This window comes from Haliotis rufescens, unplaced genomic scaffold (assembly GCF_023055435.1).
Source record: "Haliotis rufescens isolate VD_foot unplaced genomic scaffold, xgHalRufe1.0.p SCAF_7, whole genome shotgun sequence".
In the NCBI taxonomy this organism is placed as follows: domain Eukaryota; kingdom Metazoa; phylum Mollusca; class Gastropoda; order Lepetellida; family Haliotidae; genus Haliotis; species Haliotis rufescens.
This window is the reverse complement of record NW_025964361.1, coordinates 32,991,920-33,007,547: the sequence shown is the minus strand read 5'-3', so window position 1 is coordinate 33,007,547 and position 15,628 is coordinate 32,991,920. Positions and strand designations below refer to the sequence as shown.

The window sequence follows — 15,628 nt, the reverse complement described above, 5'->3', positions numbered from 1 at the left end:
TACGGGCCTTGAAATATTGTGGTCTTTGAGGGTTCTGGTTTGTTTTATTGTGTATCCAATTACGCGCCCCGCTGTGTATTGGTGTGGAACATCACTAAAGAGTCCGTTCTTCAGTTCCCTTTGTCCATGCTGTGATTTCAGAAAACTTGAACCACGGGTGAGTGTCTGCTGCATGATAAACCCGTGCCTCTGAATTAATGGATGGCAAAGGCGTCCGTTCAATTAGGGCAGTATTTACCCTTTCCGTGTCAAGCATCATTTTAGTGATACGGGCATTGAGTGGTCGGCTTCCCATTGGTAAATGATAGCAGAACAATTTGACAGCTCAGAAATATGTATCAACATTTGCATTCCCATCCAAATACTTCATGATTTTCACGACCCATTGCAAATAAATAGGAACCTTTGACATTCATAAATGTTCCAGATATGTTAATGTTAGTCCCTTTTGAATTTGCCATATTTTATGCCTGTGTGGCTCGCACAGGGCAACTATGATTCGTGCATGAACATTTCTGGCAAAGCTTCATTTCCTCCGGGAGTCCAAAGTATCTTCACTGGATGGAGTGGACTAGTATTTGCCATTGCTCTACGTAGTTCTCGTAGTTGCTTTGCTGAATCATCCTGCATTGTCTTTACCGTGGAACTGCTAAGCACTATGAAGCACTCCTGCTACTCGTACACTGTGACGTTTCGCTGGAATTGAACGTAAGTGTTACTGTTTTATAACAAACTGGAACAGTGTAGAGTGTCATGGGTACTTATGACTGTACATTATGTACTCTATGCAAAAGTGAACAGCAACGTAAGTGATATACATATACATATACATACACATGCATCTGTTTTAGTCGTTACTGTGTGTTAGTGTAGTGTTCCAGCTTCTTCAAATATTACATATTCATGTGAGAATGTAAGATATATACTGCTTTTTAGAACTGTTTACAGTTTCTGCTCATGATCAATTAGAAATTGGAAGCTGAATATATTCTTTGCTATAATTTGTAAATAAATGATGCATCCATTTGGGATGTCTCCGTCAGTCAGTAAACTTGGCACATCTTCGCCTTCTCCACCATTCCTAATTACAAAGGGGATAACGGTGCTAAACATAGTGTATGGTTATATTTGAGAAGCATCTCTAAAGGAAATAAATATATTGAAACTTTTAAAAAATCTCTCAGGACAAAGGGGTTTTTTTTGTGTGAAAGTAATCAAAAATATAAAGTTTCGATTTTTGTATGGCACACAACATCGGTGCCCATGCATTCACCAAAACCTGTCGTAACTAAACTGACATTTTAATTTGTTGGTGTTTAAATTGAAAGAAAGGAGCTAAAATTTGTTTGATTTGTAAAATCTTAAATCCTTGAAATTGTGATTGGTAATGACGAGTTGTAGTGGTTATTTTTTCAACAGCACATACAATTGGCAGTTACATTGAAGACGATGTGGCGACAACATAGTTAAAGACACTTGTATGCAAGCACTGGCGTTCTCTTAAGTCTCTGGTCTGAATTAATCCTGAAATTAAGGATAGGTGGTGTTTGAGATATCCTTAACTTGAACCTCCCTTTTATGACCGCAGTGTTACAGAATGTTCAACATTGATCCAGGTAATATTGCTATTCTTCATGTTTGCTACGCATTATGTTGTTGTAATATTGCTGCTTGTTTGGACATGGGGTCGTGTCATATTCAAATTGCTTGTAACGTATTATTGAGTTATTTGTTATACATTTCTGTTAAATAATGTTAATAAATCACACAGAAATGTTATATGTCTGTTGCCATGTATACTAGTGAACATACAGGTATATCTATCAATCACATAATCTGGAAGATGAGGCCCCGCGCCATGACCATTCGTTTGCAAAGACAATATAGATATTAAACAAATCAGACCAGGAAGTCATTGTATTTGTCATTGCATGCCTGTGCATAAGTCCGTTGAAATGTCAAGTGAGTGAGTTGCGTTTAACGTCCCTTTGTACAGTATTCCAGTTATATGACAGCGTGACAGCTCGATGTGGGAGGAAAGCCCGAAGTAATGCAGGTGAAGCCCGCGATCATGGGTATGGTCCTGACAAACCTAGGACCTTAATGAGGGCGAATAGAACCCCGGTAGTAGGATTCTGGCATGGCCACGGGCAGTATGCGGCATAGACTAACATTTAGTCTCTGAAATCTTATATTACACAATATCCTTTTTTACTCTAAAAATATAAAAAAATTCCCTATGCTGTGGAATAGAGCTAGTTTGAGCTGACTAGACTTGCTTTTGTATGCATTTCTAGATTATTATATTTTCATAAAATAAATATGTTCCACGGTCATGGTGCAGGACTATATGCGGCACTGTAGAAGACTGGGCAACCGGTGCCCCGAATGTGTTAATCTTTGCATATTGATATCGCGATATGAGCCCTCATTGTGCAACAACCATATAAGTTCCAATTTTGGCCACGACATTGTGCCATCTGCTGACATGTAGCGAGTGGCTAGTTTATCAGGAGAGACAGAGAGATAGTGAATGCATTCTTTTCCCTAATGTCCAAATACTTGGTGGAGAAAATTAGCTGCAGCGGCTGTGGTTCTATTGTATTCATTATTCAAGAATGCATTTGCAATAGCAATGTTTGTTTATTCAAATTTAGCCACTAAGATAATTTACGACACAATATGTCATCGAGCAGTGTGTGTCAGTGCAGCGTCCTAATTTCTAATTTTCACTGGCACAGTCACGTGAAACAATGAGTTTATTGATACTAATTGTTTTTCAGTATATGAATATCAGTTATATAGTCATCGAAGGTCTTTCACTACTACACATTATATAATTGTTTAATAAGCTGGTATTCATTCAAGTTTTCATTACAATTTAGTATTGAAACTATTTACAAATCGGAGCACTGTAATTAAGAACTGTGGTTGCTATGTAAAGGAAGACGTTTAGATTTATGTTCTTATCGGGATGGTTCTGTTGCTGGTATATAGCTAAAAGCTTAAAACACGCATAACTCACTCACTCACTCAATCGTTTGTGGTACTGGTGATACTGGTGTGTGTGAGCAGGACAATCGAGGGAAGTTGTGGATAGATGTGGAATTGTTTGGATATGTGTGGCGTTCAACTGATTGTATCAGAAATATATTTGATGGTTCTTCAATACAACATTTGCCAAACAGTTTTCTTTGGCAATTTATTTTAAAATAATGGTTTTGGTTGTTTTTTTAAACAAATGGTGAACATGCAACTTATTAGACATGAGTAAGGCCTGCTGATTAATTGAAAAAGATACATATCACTGCACGTATCGGGTAAAAACACAAGCAATTACACATGCTGGTGTTCTCCGTTAGTTTCGTGATAGTTTGCGCCAAGCAAACTGACACACTGATTCCTTATATTGCGTCAAACAATCTGACACACTAATTCACTACATAGCGCCAAAACATCTGACACACTGATTCACTACATTGCGCCCAAACATCTGACACACTGATTCACAATATAGCGCCAAAACATCTGACACACTGATTCACTACATAGCGGCGAAACATCTGACACACTGATTCACAATATAGCGCCAAAACATCTGACACATTGATTCACTATTTTGCGCCTAAACATCTGACACACTGATTCACCATATAGCGCCGAAATATCTGACACACTTATACAATATATAGCGCCAAAACATCTGACACACTGATTCACTATATAGCGGCGAAACATCCCACACATTAAGTCTTTGAATGACATTTAGAAGTGATACACATAAGGAAGAGAAGTGGCTGTCAACTTCTTTATTGCTCTATGCTTCAGAGCATTTATTCAGGTGATGAAGGGTGAAGTATATTCTCCGAAACGTTGTGTTCCTCATAATAAGAAGTTGACATCCATAAAATATCTTCCCTATCTCACATATTGATTCAATATGTATTGCCGAAGAATCCAACATATTGATTTAATATTTAGCACCGAATCATCTTACATTGTTTCAATATAGAGAGGCGATATATGTAACGCATTGATTAAATATGTATTGCAGAAGAATACAACATATTGGTTTCTTCTTTTGCGCTGAAAGATCTAACACAATGATTCAAGATATAGCGCAGAGAAATCTAATACATCGATTAATTCACTTATCGGACTTGCTCTGCTGTCTCCGAATTCTTGTATGTCAGCTTAGATCTTGCTACCATTTGCCAATGAAGCGATCACTGCAAGCTTCCACGCACGTATTTTCCACAGCCACAGGGTATAAAAAACCTGAAAACAAACACACAGTGCAATGAGAGCAGGCTGTATGGACATGGCATAATTCATGAACATGGTATATTCTGGTACATGTTTCTGTTCAATACCTCCTGTATCAGGTTTCCCGGTTCCTGGGCTGCTATAGGGGGTTCAGGGGGCACACCTGTCTAAGACGTTGTAATACCATGTCATGAGTTGCGCCCCTTAGACATGCCAGAAACAGGATCGTAGGTTCGAATCCCGGTACATGGTGATTACGTTTCTTTGTTTGTCAGCATCATATCCATGCACGGTCTCAGACCTGCATTACTTCGGGCGTTCCCTCACTCAATATGCACCTACATGATAACAAGAGTTGTAACAACAAACAAACAAAATCATTCCATTTTCTTTCCAAAATCTTGGAAAGAGGAATATACTGAATATCATTCCAGTGAACATAAATAAAAGCAACAAAACCCTTTCCATAATAAGATGAAATATCTGCTTCAATCAGAGTCCATATTCCGACCATATCATAAGCATATGTTTATGAACCACTATCAAACAGTGATGGTATCAGATCTTCGCGGAAAGGTACGCGTATCCTGCCCTACCAGTAACATCCGCCAAAAACACACGCAAAGGCAAGGGAAGTATTCACCTGAACTAACACTGGCACATATGGTTCCAGTCAAATTAGGGACTTGCATCGAACATAACTTTGGCCACGGATGCGTCAAATTTGGAAATGTCCTCCACATGTCTAACATAAACGTTTTTCCAAAGACCTTGAATTCTGTTATCCTGATCACCCGGATCTTGAGCAAGAGTCTTATGACCGACATTATTTCAGACAATCTTAGAATGAGTGACACGAAAGGCTGGAGCTGCTGGAATATTACTCCACACAACAAACATGAACTGTTCAAGGATATTATAGGCAGATGTTCAAAGAGGACAGAGAACAAAACAACGCTTTCGCTGAAAGAAATACACTTAATAAAGGAGTAGTGAAAGACACACACCTTAGTACAACGCCTTATCATTCTTCATGCTTCCAATTAACTGATACCCAAATGTTTAGAACATGACTCAAGTTCACCCCAGGCATCGCATGTACACACTGTACTGACGACACGTCACCCGCAAGCCCCCAACCCAACACCCACCCTCCTATTGTCAGGCCCAGTTGTCGTGGACATTAATCTTGGTTTTTGATTGCACCGAGAACTGTTGATGGTGGAGGAAGCAAAGCGAAGGAGGGGCAGCACACCTATGTTTTTGATGGACCATTGCTTTGAAGAGTAATGGAATCGTTGCTAATTATAAGGAAACCAACAAGCCTTTTGAAAACTATGTTCTATGGGTGGTACGAACTCTATTGGTTATCCTATGAAGGCTTTTGTAATTATCATATTCCATTTACGTAAAACACGTGTTAAATAAAATTACACCTTAATGACGGAACGTAATGTGGTAGATGCGATATTAACTATATGAACATATTTTGTACAAACTAATTGAAAAAATACATACTAATATATATTATAGAAAAAAGTAATTTCTTTTAAAAAAAGGTCTGATCCTAAGTCTCCATCATGTCCCTGTCTCTTTTTGAGTCACTTGCTAATAGTAATACATGTTCGGGGTGTATCTTGAATATATAACGTCAATTCCAGAGAATAACCAGTCTCGATTATCTATCGAAACAGATTCCACTTGGCGTAGAAGGCAAAATAGTAGTGAAAATTATATGAATGAATCATATAATTTGTAAAATTACAGTTTTTTGTCTTACGTCGTGCAGCATTCCTTTCTCCAATACATGGCTTTGTTACCTATTAAATGGGTTTACGAATAAAGATTGGTAATCAACCGTTAGATATGTGAATGATTTGCAAAATACCTCTCGTTTCATTTAACATTAGACGTATTTATCAGTGATTACTAGTGGTGCAGATGGTAGGTTCACGACTCGCGGTCCTGAGAACACTCCTACACGAATAGCTGATGCAATTTTGTTCAATATAAATATCATGATTGCAGTAGACGCCTGGTCGTTGCTCAGTCCGAACCGTTTACGTGATAGTAAGTTGGAAAAAAAAGTTTTATTGTTTTTTCTTGTTTCGTTATTTTAACTAATATTTTTAGAAGCAGCTTGTCCGTTTTATGAATAATATAAACATTTTCCATCATAATATTCTCCCTCGTACAAGTTTTACCAGCTCTTGATCTTAATAGAACAAAAACATTATTATCGCTACAGAAAGCTACATATTAGCAAGTCCCGTGTAAATAGTGGTTGTTACCTATCACCTGGGGAAATAAAGTGAGAAAACCATTCTATATTCATAAGAAATCTCTGCTAAAAGCCGAGTTCATTATACGATTCCAACAGCTATCTTCAGCATGTATTTACGAATCTCCATCAAATGGTGCTTAACTCGGAGTTCATTTGTCGATTCCGACTGTAAGCATATGTTTATGTATCAATATCAAACAGTGATGGTATCAGATGTCCGCGAAAAGGTGAGCGTATCCTGATCCACCTGTAGCGCCCGTCAAAAACACATGCAAAGGTAGTATTCTGCTTACCTGAAAAATAATACGGGAATGTACGGTAAAAGTCAAAATAGGGAATTACATCAGACTTCATTTTTGTCACTAATGTTGATGCCACAAATGTGGAAATTTCCTCAACATGTCTACCAAAAAACGTTTTTAAAAGCTTTACTGAGGTGTTGAATGTCGTCACCTTGATCAAATAGCTCCCGAGCAAGAGTCCAAGTTAAAGAAGGTAAACTTGTCTCTTAAATCCGCCATCAGAGATTGTTTTGTTTGTTTCAGGAATGATAGTTCTCTAGAGTGAGCGGTCGGACCTGGAAAGGAATACGTCCAAGATGGCAGGAGGCGTGGTCTTAGCTCACCTGGTCATGGGTTTCATCGTGCATGGAGCGTCAGCAGACATACTCAATATAGGTAGGTAACATTGGCTGCTTGTATACCCACAAGAAGAACCGTCAACGAAGGACGTTTGGTATATGGTAGTCATGTCTTTGGATTGAAGTGATGAAAGATGACAGAAGAACCATGCTGTCAGAAGAATAGGTGTATGTAGCAGATGTAGCAGGGTATGTGTGTAAAACGCGACAAAGGACATATATGTGTGTGGTCGCATCTACAATAACGAAACCTGTTTCAAGCTTGAAATCGTGAACATGAAGCCAAACATCTTAGCTTCATGCGAAGTACGAGAAACATTCGAGATGTGTCTATGGATCTGTTCATGTACACGACGGGCTTAATGGTATTGTCTTCCGTGCCAAGGTCCTTTGGTTGCACAATACATACACATATGATTTTCAGGTTTACAGGCATTTTCATAGAGATATATATAATCATATATTCCTATTTTTAATCAACGTAACTTGTATTTACCAACTGCGCAGATATTAACTGCCGAGCAAAAGAAAGAATACAACCATGATTGATGGTGGCAAAAAATGAAACAAACAAAAAATGGTTATTCGATGGTGATGTATTTGATACGGGTATCATTGGCGATATAACATGCATCATAACAATGAATCTCACCACACAGATGAGCCCAGTAACGGTTTTCGTCAAATCCAGCTGTCAAGTGAATACTTTCTTTTGCCCGGCACGTTATATCTGCTGTCAAGCAATAAATATCATACGAGGTAAAAAAGTTTCATAAGACCATGCCGAAAGCAATCTACAAATTTAATACATTTTCAATTACGCAGATACGATTTTCATGTTAATATCGATGTTTTTAAACAGACGTGATCTTATCTACAATTGTCAATTTTATCAAAGCTACCTCAATAACTCAACCACGCTCTCGTCATGAAACGCACAGGCTAAATCTATGGAACATGCTGATGGCGATTAGTATCGAATTACCAAGCTGTTCATGGTTTACTTCGGTGTAATTTCAAACTTTACAAATAGCTACTTTAATGTCGTTTCATGGCTCACAGCAACGCTGAAGGGATGTGTTTAGTCACGTTGAAAACATCTGTCACGTTGGTCATACGGATTATGTCAATAGTTACGCAATCCAAAAGTATTGTCTGGGATGGAAAATCAATTTTTTCAAGTTTGCACTTCACGCAGCAACACAATATTATTGGCATATTTTTTTCAATTTCGAGACCCGGTGATAAAGTTTAAATAAAAGAGCGGTGTAATTATCCGGACGTGAATACAGTCACCGGTTGCTGGCATGCGTATTACTGGAATGTCGGAAGGCAATGTATTTACTCTACCGTGCTCTCCATTTGCACACATACATGCAATACCATTTGGAACAAGGACAATTATGGAACGTCGAACAAATCAAAGAACGCTGAATAACACTTAGGCCATGTACATAGATCGCCCTAGATTGTGATAAGAGCTATTCAACAGAGTGTCAATGTTCTATGAAATAGCTATAACAAAATGTACGATTTCAACATGTATATATACACTGGTATCTTTGTACGGCGATCACTCCCCTATTATAAATGTCAGACATTTACTAACGTCTACAAATCTTCAAGTATGAAGTAAATTCACTAGTACATTTTGCTAGTTCAAAAGCAATGGTTTTAAGCTAACTCCATGTGTCTTCTAGACTCCATGAGTTGAAATTGTTAGAACACTTCGAGTATAAATTAGCTGTTTGGGACGAATAACCGTGCCACACCTCTATATCCGCCATCATTAAGTGGAGATCGGAGGCGGATGTACACGCTAACCATACATCTATATCAGAAGCTAACAGGCCCAGTAAATTCCTCGGTGTTCTTCCGTGTTTGTTTGTTTGTTTGTTTCGTATTAAGTTGTCTTATTTAGGCAACTTATTGTAAACTATATTGCGTCTATGAACGGCATATTGTCACTCTCAGCACCTTAAATATCCCTGTAGCAACTACAGCCTGTATTAAATGAACGACTTTGAACGCTATTTGGTATCTTGTCCAACCGGGAGAAAAAGAATCATTTTAAGAAATTTAGTCTTAGCGCGTTAGATCCTGACGTTTTTAATTTGTAGAAGGTGACCAGTTCTTTCTATCCGTTATCAACCAGCAATGTCGTTATGTTTCAGTAAGTTAAGTTCTTCACATAGGTAGAATGATGTAAATGTTGGACTTATGTAGTATGTCATGAGACAACGACCTGGCAGATCAATGATCTGGTAATGTCAGTTCCTCTGAAGCCAGCAGGAGAGTGAGAACGGATATAACTGTTGCGCAACTACCGCAGTTGTCAATGACACTAAACCTGACAATGTCATAATTTCTGTTCTTACTCATCGTCTATGGTAATAGACAGGTTGCGACCGTGTCACTTCAACGACTTGACACAGTTGTGATGCATTTTCAGATCGTTGTGATACTAGTTGGCACATTTTTTGCAATTTGACACCGCTATGATACGTTTGGACGCATTGTATATACTTGTGAACACAGTATGACATCGATATGATACGATTTTACACCGTTATGATACAATGTGACACTGTGAAGATACGATTTGACACCGTTATGAAACAATTGATCACCGTTATGATACAATTTGAAACCGTATGAAACGATCTGACACCGTTATGACACGATTTAACACCATTATGACACGATTTAACACCGTTATGACACGATTTGACACCGTTATGAAACGATCTGATACCGTTATGATACGTTTAACACCGTTATGACACGATTTGACACCGTTATGATACAATTGGCACTGTTGTGATCCGATTTGACACATACTCTAGCAATACTAGTCGATCAAAACGGCATTAGACCCATCTCACTATCTCCCTCACTCCCGTGCCCGTGGGTTGCACAGTGCTGGAGATGTAGCAGCGGCAGTTCCGTGGTGATGATGTAGAGATAACCTCCCCCTGAACCACCCAATTGAGGTTGCCGTGGCGCGAAGAGGGCAGTTGCCATACCTCGGTGTAACTCAGCCGTTTAATCATCATCTTAGGAGAGATAAACCACGAAGTTTCGAGAACAGGTCATTGACCTTTTGCTTCACGTAGTTCGTTATATGGTGTTTGCTGTAACAAGCCTCGTTATATGGTGTATGGTGTAACAAACCTCGTTATATGGTGTATGGTGTAATGCCTGGTGTTGCGTCTTCTGGCAATGTGTTCATCTTGAAAGGCTGCACGAGTGTTCTGGCAATGTGAGGGCTGTGTTCACCTTAGATACATACGTGTGGCAAACACACACGTGATTGAGTGGGTGCAAATGACTGATGTCGACTGTGTGAAGATAACTGACGTAGAGATACAGGTAACGAGCTTGCGGAATTCAGGGGTCCAATGTCTCCTTTCACGAAATGATTTTTATCAACAAAACTATTTTTTGGAGTAAACAACAACGGTTGAACTCTATAAACATTTAATTTACTTTTTTAATTCGGAAATGTTCGCTCTTTTTAATTTTTGTTTCTCAAAAAATGGCCGAAAAATATTCTAACTCTATAACAAACTCCCAGCCCCAGTCGTGACTACCAGACCTGATGGCGTGGTAACCATTACGACCACCATACACCACGACACCGCATGGTCCATCTATTGTTGGGACGACGTTACATAAAACCGACTGACATCATAAAAAATGGATGACATCTATAATCATTTGCGACAATGCGACAATGACCTCACGTTGTTTCGCACCTCAGTGGAACAATTCGCTTTAATTAGGCAATCGGCCAGAAGCAGAAACTAGAATGCTCAGTGAGAACTACTGAAAATAATTGCACCGATATCCTTGCCTTTCACGTCACTTGCCCCTACATACATTGTATAATATATTAATCAATATGTACATATGTATATTAACTCGATAATGTTGGTAATTGGCAGTTCATATTAATGTACAGTGATACTGTCTCAGCTTGTTGCAATGAATAATGTAACTATTCCTGGCGGATTATGTAATAACTAGCTGTTGCAGCTCAGCAAGAGAGAGGTTTGTATGAAATGAACTTATCAACCATTCTCCAACACGGATGTTTTCCTGATGTAGTGGGTATTTTGTTTTACTCACTGTCCGTGAATACATTATATGTGTTATAACGCACCACATTTACCCTTTCCTATTAACCGATTTGCTTTCGAGGAAAATCGTCCTGACATTTCACATCCTGTACGCTTATCGTGAATATCTTTATGTCCCGTCCCTTACAAACGCCCATGCGCTACCTCATAACAGTACTGGTGTAGTATAAGAAAGGAGTTGCCATGCAACAGGTCAGAGACATATTGCGCACATATTCTGTGGAATGGTCAGGCAAAGACTTTCAGGATGTTTGCAGTGTACGCTCGAGATAATGATCGCCTGATTCATGTATTTGAAAGCCGCGTTTTGCATTTACCGACGTCGCAAAATATTATATGTTATCATTGAATTACATTGTTATATTGGGATTGGTCGCATACTGCGTTAATTCAAGAAGGTTTTAGTTTTGCGTGATCAGACATGTTTATATCCTCTCCAGTGCATTTCCAGGGTTGGTCGGGTTTGAAGAGATTTGCAAGTTCCTGAAGCGATCAAACGGAGCATAATTCTACAACAGCTCCAAGAGGAAATCAGTCTAGGTTTAGACGTCGAATTGAGTGTTTAACTGATAAATGTCTCTGTAATTTGGATGACAATTACATGCTTGATATGTATCATACCATTTCGGTTAGCATAAAAAGTGAATTTCGAATGACGTGAAACGAACTTGCGAGGACTGCCAATTTGTCCAAGGCTTGTCTCCTTGCAGGGTTATCATAAAACCAGCAATCACCAGTGACTCGCCTGGTATTAATCCGAAGGTTATTGCTGCAGTGATTGTGTCTGGCATTGTACGTTCACCTTGCTTCCATGACGTCATCGTTTGATTGAAATAACAACATCCCCAACCATCGTGTCTTTGGTACCACGCAGCACTGTGCGCTTGTTTTCTTGACCTCAATGTGGCAAGTCGTTGCCGGGTAATACTGAAATGTGGGTGGGAATTCGATAAAACGAAAACGGATTGAGTGAAGTGATCTCGACGTCAGGTGCAATGCTCATCAGGAAAGGTACTTTTACCTGAAACATATGTGCGAAAGCTCTCCGATATTTCTTCTTTATACTAACATTCTTCCTTGTATACCACATCATATAATGATAAGATACTTGTGTTCCATATATACCGATCAGAAAAAGGTAGGCATCATGAATATTTGGGGGATGGTTTTTTTTGTAGTGATACCTGAACACACCATTTCACAAAAAAAATATCCCCAAAAGTATTCATGATCCCTAGAATTTTTTATTCAGTATATATAAAATGTAGGCGTACGACAGGCCCTTGGTTTGATATTGGCCACACGTGGTAAATATATTGATAGTCTCTGTATAATAGCTAACAGGAACGTGTTACATGCTTTGGTGGATGCAGGAAATCAATGGAGAAATAAAACTATTATGAAAGTGCAGAAAGTGTTCACAGTGTGTCGAAGTAAGACAAACTTTGTAAATACACTGCCGGGCAAAAGACAGTATACACCCATGAGATGGAGGCTAAAAAGGAAACATACAAGAAATGTTTATTTAATTGTGATCTATGAGGTAGGGCGTTTGGGTGTCATTCTTCAAGTGTATACTTTCTTTTGACCGGCAGATTAAATTAGACTAAATTAGATTAGTTCTGATTGATTAGCTACGAACGAAGGAAGGAAGGAACGAACGAAATAACGAACGAACGAACGAACGAGCGAGCGGACAGACGGACAGGTCATTACAATCAGAGTGAGTGAGTGAGTATAGTTTGACGCCGCTTTTAGCAATATTCCCGCAATATCACGACGGGGGACACCCGAAATGGCCTTCACACATTGTACCAATGTCGGGAATCGATCCCGGGTCTTCGGCGTGACGAGCGAACGCTTTAACCACTAGGCTAAATATTGCTAAAAAGATTGGAATATTGCTAAAAAGCGGCGTAAAACCATACTCACTCACTAATGTGGGAGGAAAGCCCGAAGTGATGCAGGTCTCAGACGTTTACCACTTCGGTGAAACCCACGGGCATGGGTTTGGTGCTGACAAACCTAGAAACATAATCTGGGCGAACCGGGATTCTAACCCACATACATAGGTTTCTGACGCGCCCAACGGACACAGCTCTGCACAGCGAATCGCGGCGCCTTAGACGACTGGACCGCCCGCGCCCCTGTATACAGTAGAACTTAGAGTCTCAGTATTTCTGTTTGCTTGCACGTTCTGATAGAAAAAAAATATCAGTTTCCCTAATAATTAAGATATTATTGGCAATTTGTTTACGTCAGCAAATATTATGAAAAATATAGTGGCAAAAGTATCCTCAGTTTATCCTTAGACGACTGGGCCACCCGTGCCCTAAGATGTATATGTCTTCATACCGGAAGTGAACGAGAGAAGTGATCAGTAGACGAAGCAACCTCCCTGACCTGATAACCTGATGCTTGTCATTAGTTCCATTCCCTGGGGCAAATGAGAAAAACAGACTATAGTAAAATTACATTATATTGGCTGGAGGGGTGAAACAGGAACCCCGTGCTATAATATGTCTGTCTGAACACGTAGGCTGAAACACATTGTCATGAACTGATATCCACGCAAATACACGTATTGTAGGCTTGGATGGGCATGCACATATTGACTGAGAAAACATCCTTCCGCACAACTCATGGTATGCCTACTTGAACTGAATCGCTGTTGAAGGAATGTTTACAGACGGGTAGAAATAGTTAAGAATTATGACAATCAGATCATGGTGTAAATTGAGAAGCTGTTTGAATGAATCAGTTATCATCATATAACCTTAGACAATGTATGAATAAAAATATAATTAGCATGGCAATTGACTCTGTATATAACCGTAGAATTGTGTGAACATGATAAAATTATCATGACAAATGACTCTTGATAAAACTTTAGAAATTGTATAAATAAAAATATAATTATCACGGCAATTGACTCTTTATATAACTTTAGAATTGTGTGAATATAATATAATTATCATGACAAATGACACTTGATAAAACTTTAGAAATTGAATATGAATAAAAATGTATATACCATGGCAGTTGACTCAAGATATTACCTTACAAATTGTCTGAACAAATAATTACTATAGCAGTTAACTCAAGATATAACCTTACAAACTGCGTGAATAAAAACATATCATGGCAACTAACTGGCAACATGGCAACAATATGACCAGAGAAACTGTTAAACGAATCACCTAACATGTCATACCGATATTGATGTAGCTGCCATACTAAAACGGTCATCGGTATGATTACATCAAATTAAAAAAAAAGCACTTCTGGGATACCACATGAAACATTAAACGTGATGTTCTTATATGTTCAGGTGTGCTGCCATCATGGCGGGAAGTGGTGGCCAACTCATCTCGCGGTGTTACCAACGTCATCAACTACAACATCACCAATCTGAGGTTTTACGACATCTACGGCAAAGAGGATCAGAGCACCTACACACGGATGGTAGACGGTAGGCTGTCCTGCTGATAAACATATTAAGGGGCATTTCACACAGATCAAAACAAAGGGACCGATAGTTTTTTCGGGGGAGGAGAGTTTTCGTTCACAGTATTTTTCTCTGAAAGGAGGAGCAAAAAATAACTTTACATTATTTTTAAGGACACTCAAAATGCCCAGAGATATTTTTTCCGTAAAAATGTGTGTTGCAACGGTTACTACCTGGTATCATCACTATTTGATAGAGATTCAGAAACACGTGCTTATGATGTAGTCACCTGGTATCATCACTATTTAAGTATCATCACCATTTGATAGTGATTCATAAACAGGTGCTTATGATGTAGTCACCTGGTATCATCACTATTTGAAAGAGATTCATAAACACGTGCTTGGGATGTAGTTAGTCACCAGGTATCATCATTTTTTGATAGTGATTCATAAACAGGTGCTTATGATGTAGTCACCTGGTATCATCACTATTTAATAGTGATTCATAATTACGTGCTTTTGATGTAGTCACCTGGTATCATCACTATTTGATAGTGATTCATAATTACGTACTTATGATGTAGTCACCTGGTCTTATCACTATTTGATAGTGATTCATAAACACGTGCTTATAATGTAGTCAGAATCGTACAATCGACTCTGCTTTTAGAAGAGGTTTCTTATGATATAGGATTTGTGTTACTAAGAATTTCAAATTTGTTATGCAACCCGAACTGTAAACCTATCTTCCTTTGTCTTAAATGAAATTGATGCATACATTCACCTCTCATTTTGAAAGATCACACTATTATGTTCGCTATATAAATATTATTGTTCAAATTACTG

General features: G+C 38.7%; 1 protein-coding gene across 5 annotated transcripts in view; it reads left to right on the top strand.

Annotated features, from left to right (window-relative positions):
* Nucleotides 1-15,628, top strand: part of LOC124146021 (glutamate receptor ionotropic, kainate 2-like) — an 82,520-nt gene that overhangs the window by 38,985 nt on the left and 27,907 nt on the right. For 4 of the 5 annotated variants that reach the window (XM_046516056.2, XM_046516060.2, XM_046516057.2 and 1 more), the window contains exons 2-3: nt 7,096-7,227; nt 14,664-14,804. In XM_046516056.2, the coding sequence (XP_046372012.1) occupies nt 7,149-7,227; nt 14,664-14,804 (220 nt within the window). In that variant the 5' untranslated portion in view covers nt 7,096-7,148. Of the gene's footprint in view, nt 1-513; nt 709-7,095; nt 7,228-14,663; nt 14,805-15,628 lie in introns of those variants that run through there. The other variant, XM_046516058.2, reaches the window with a different exon arrangement.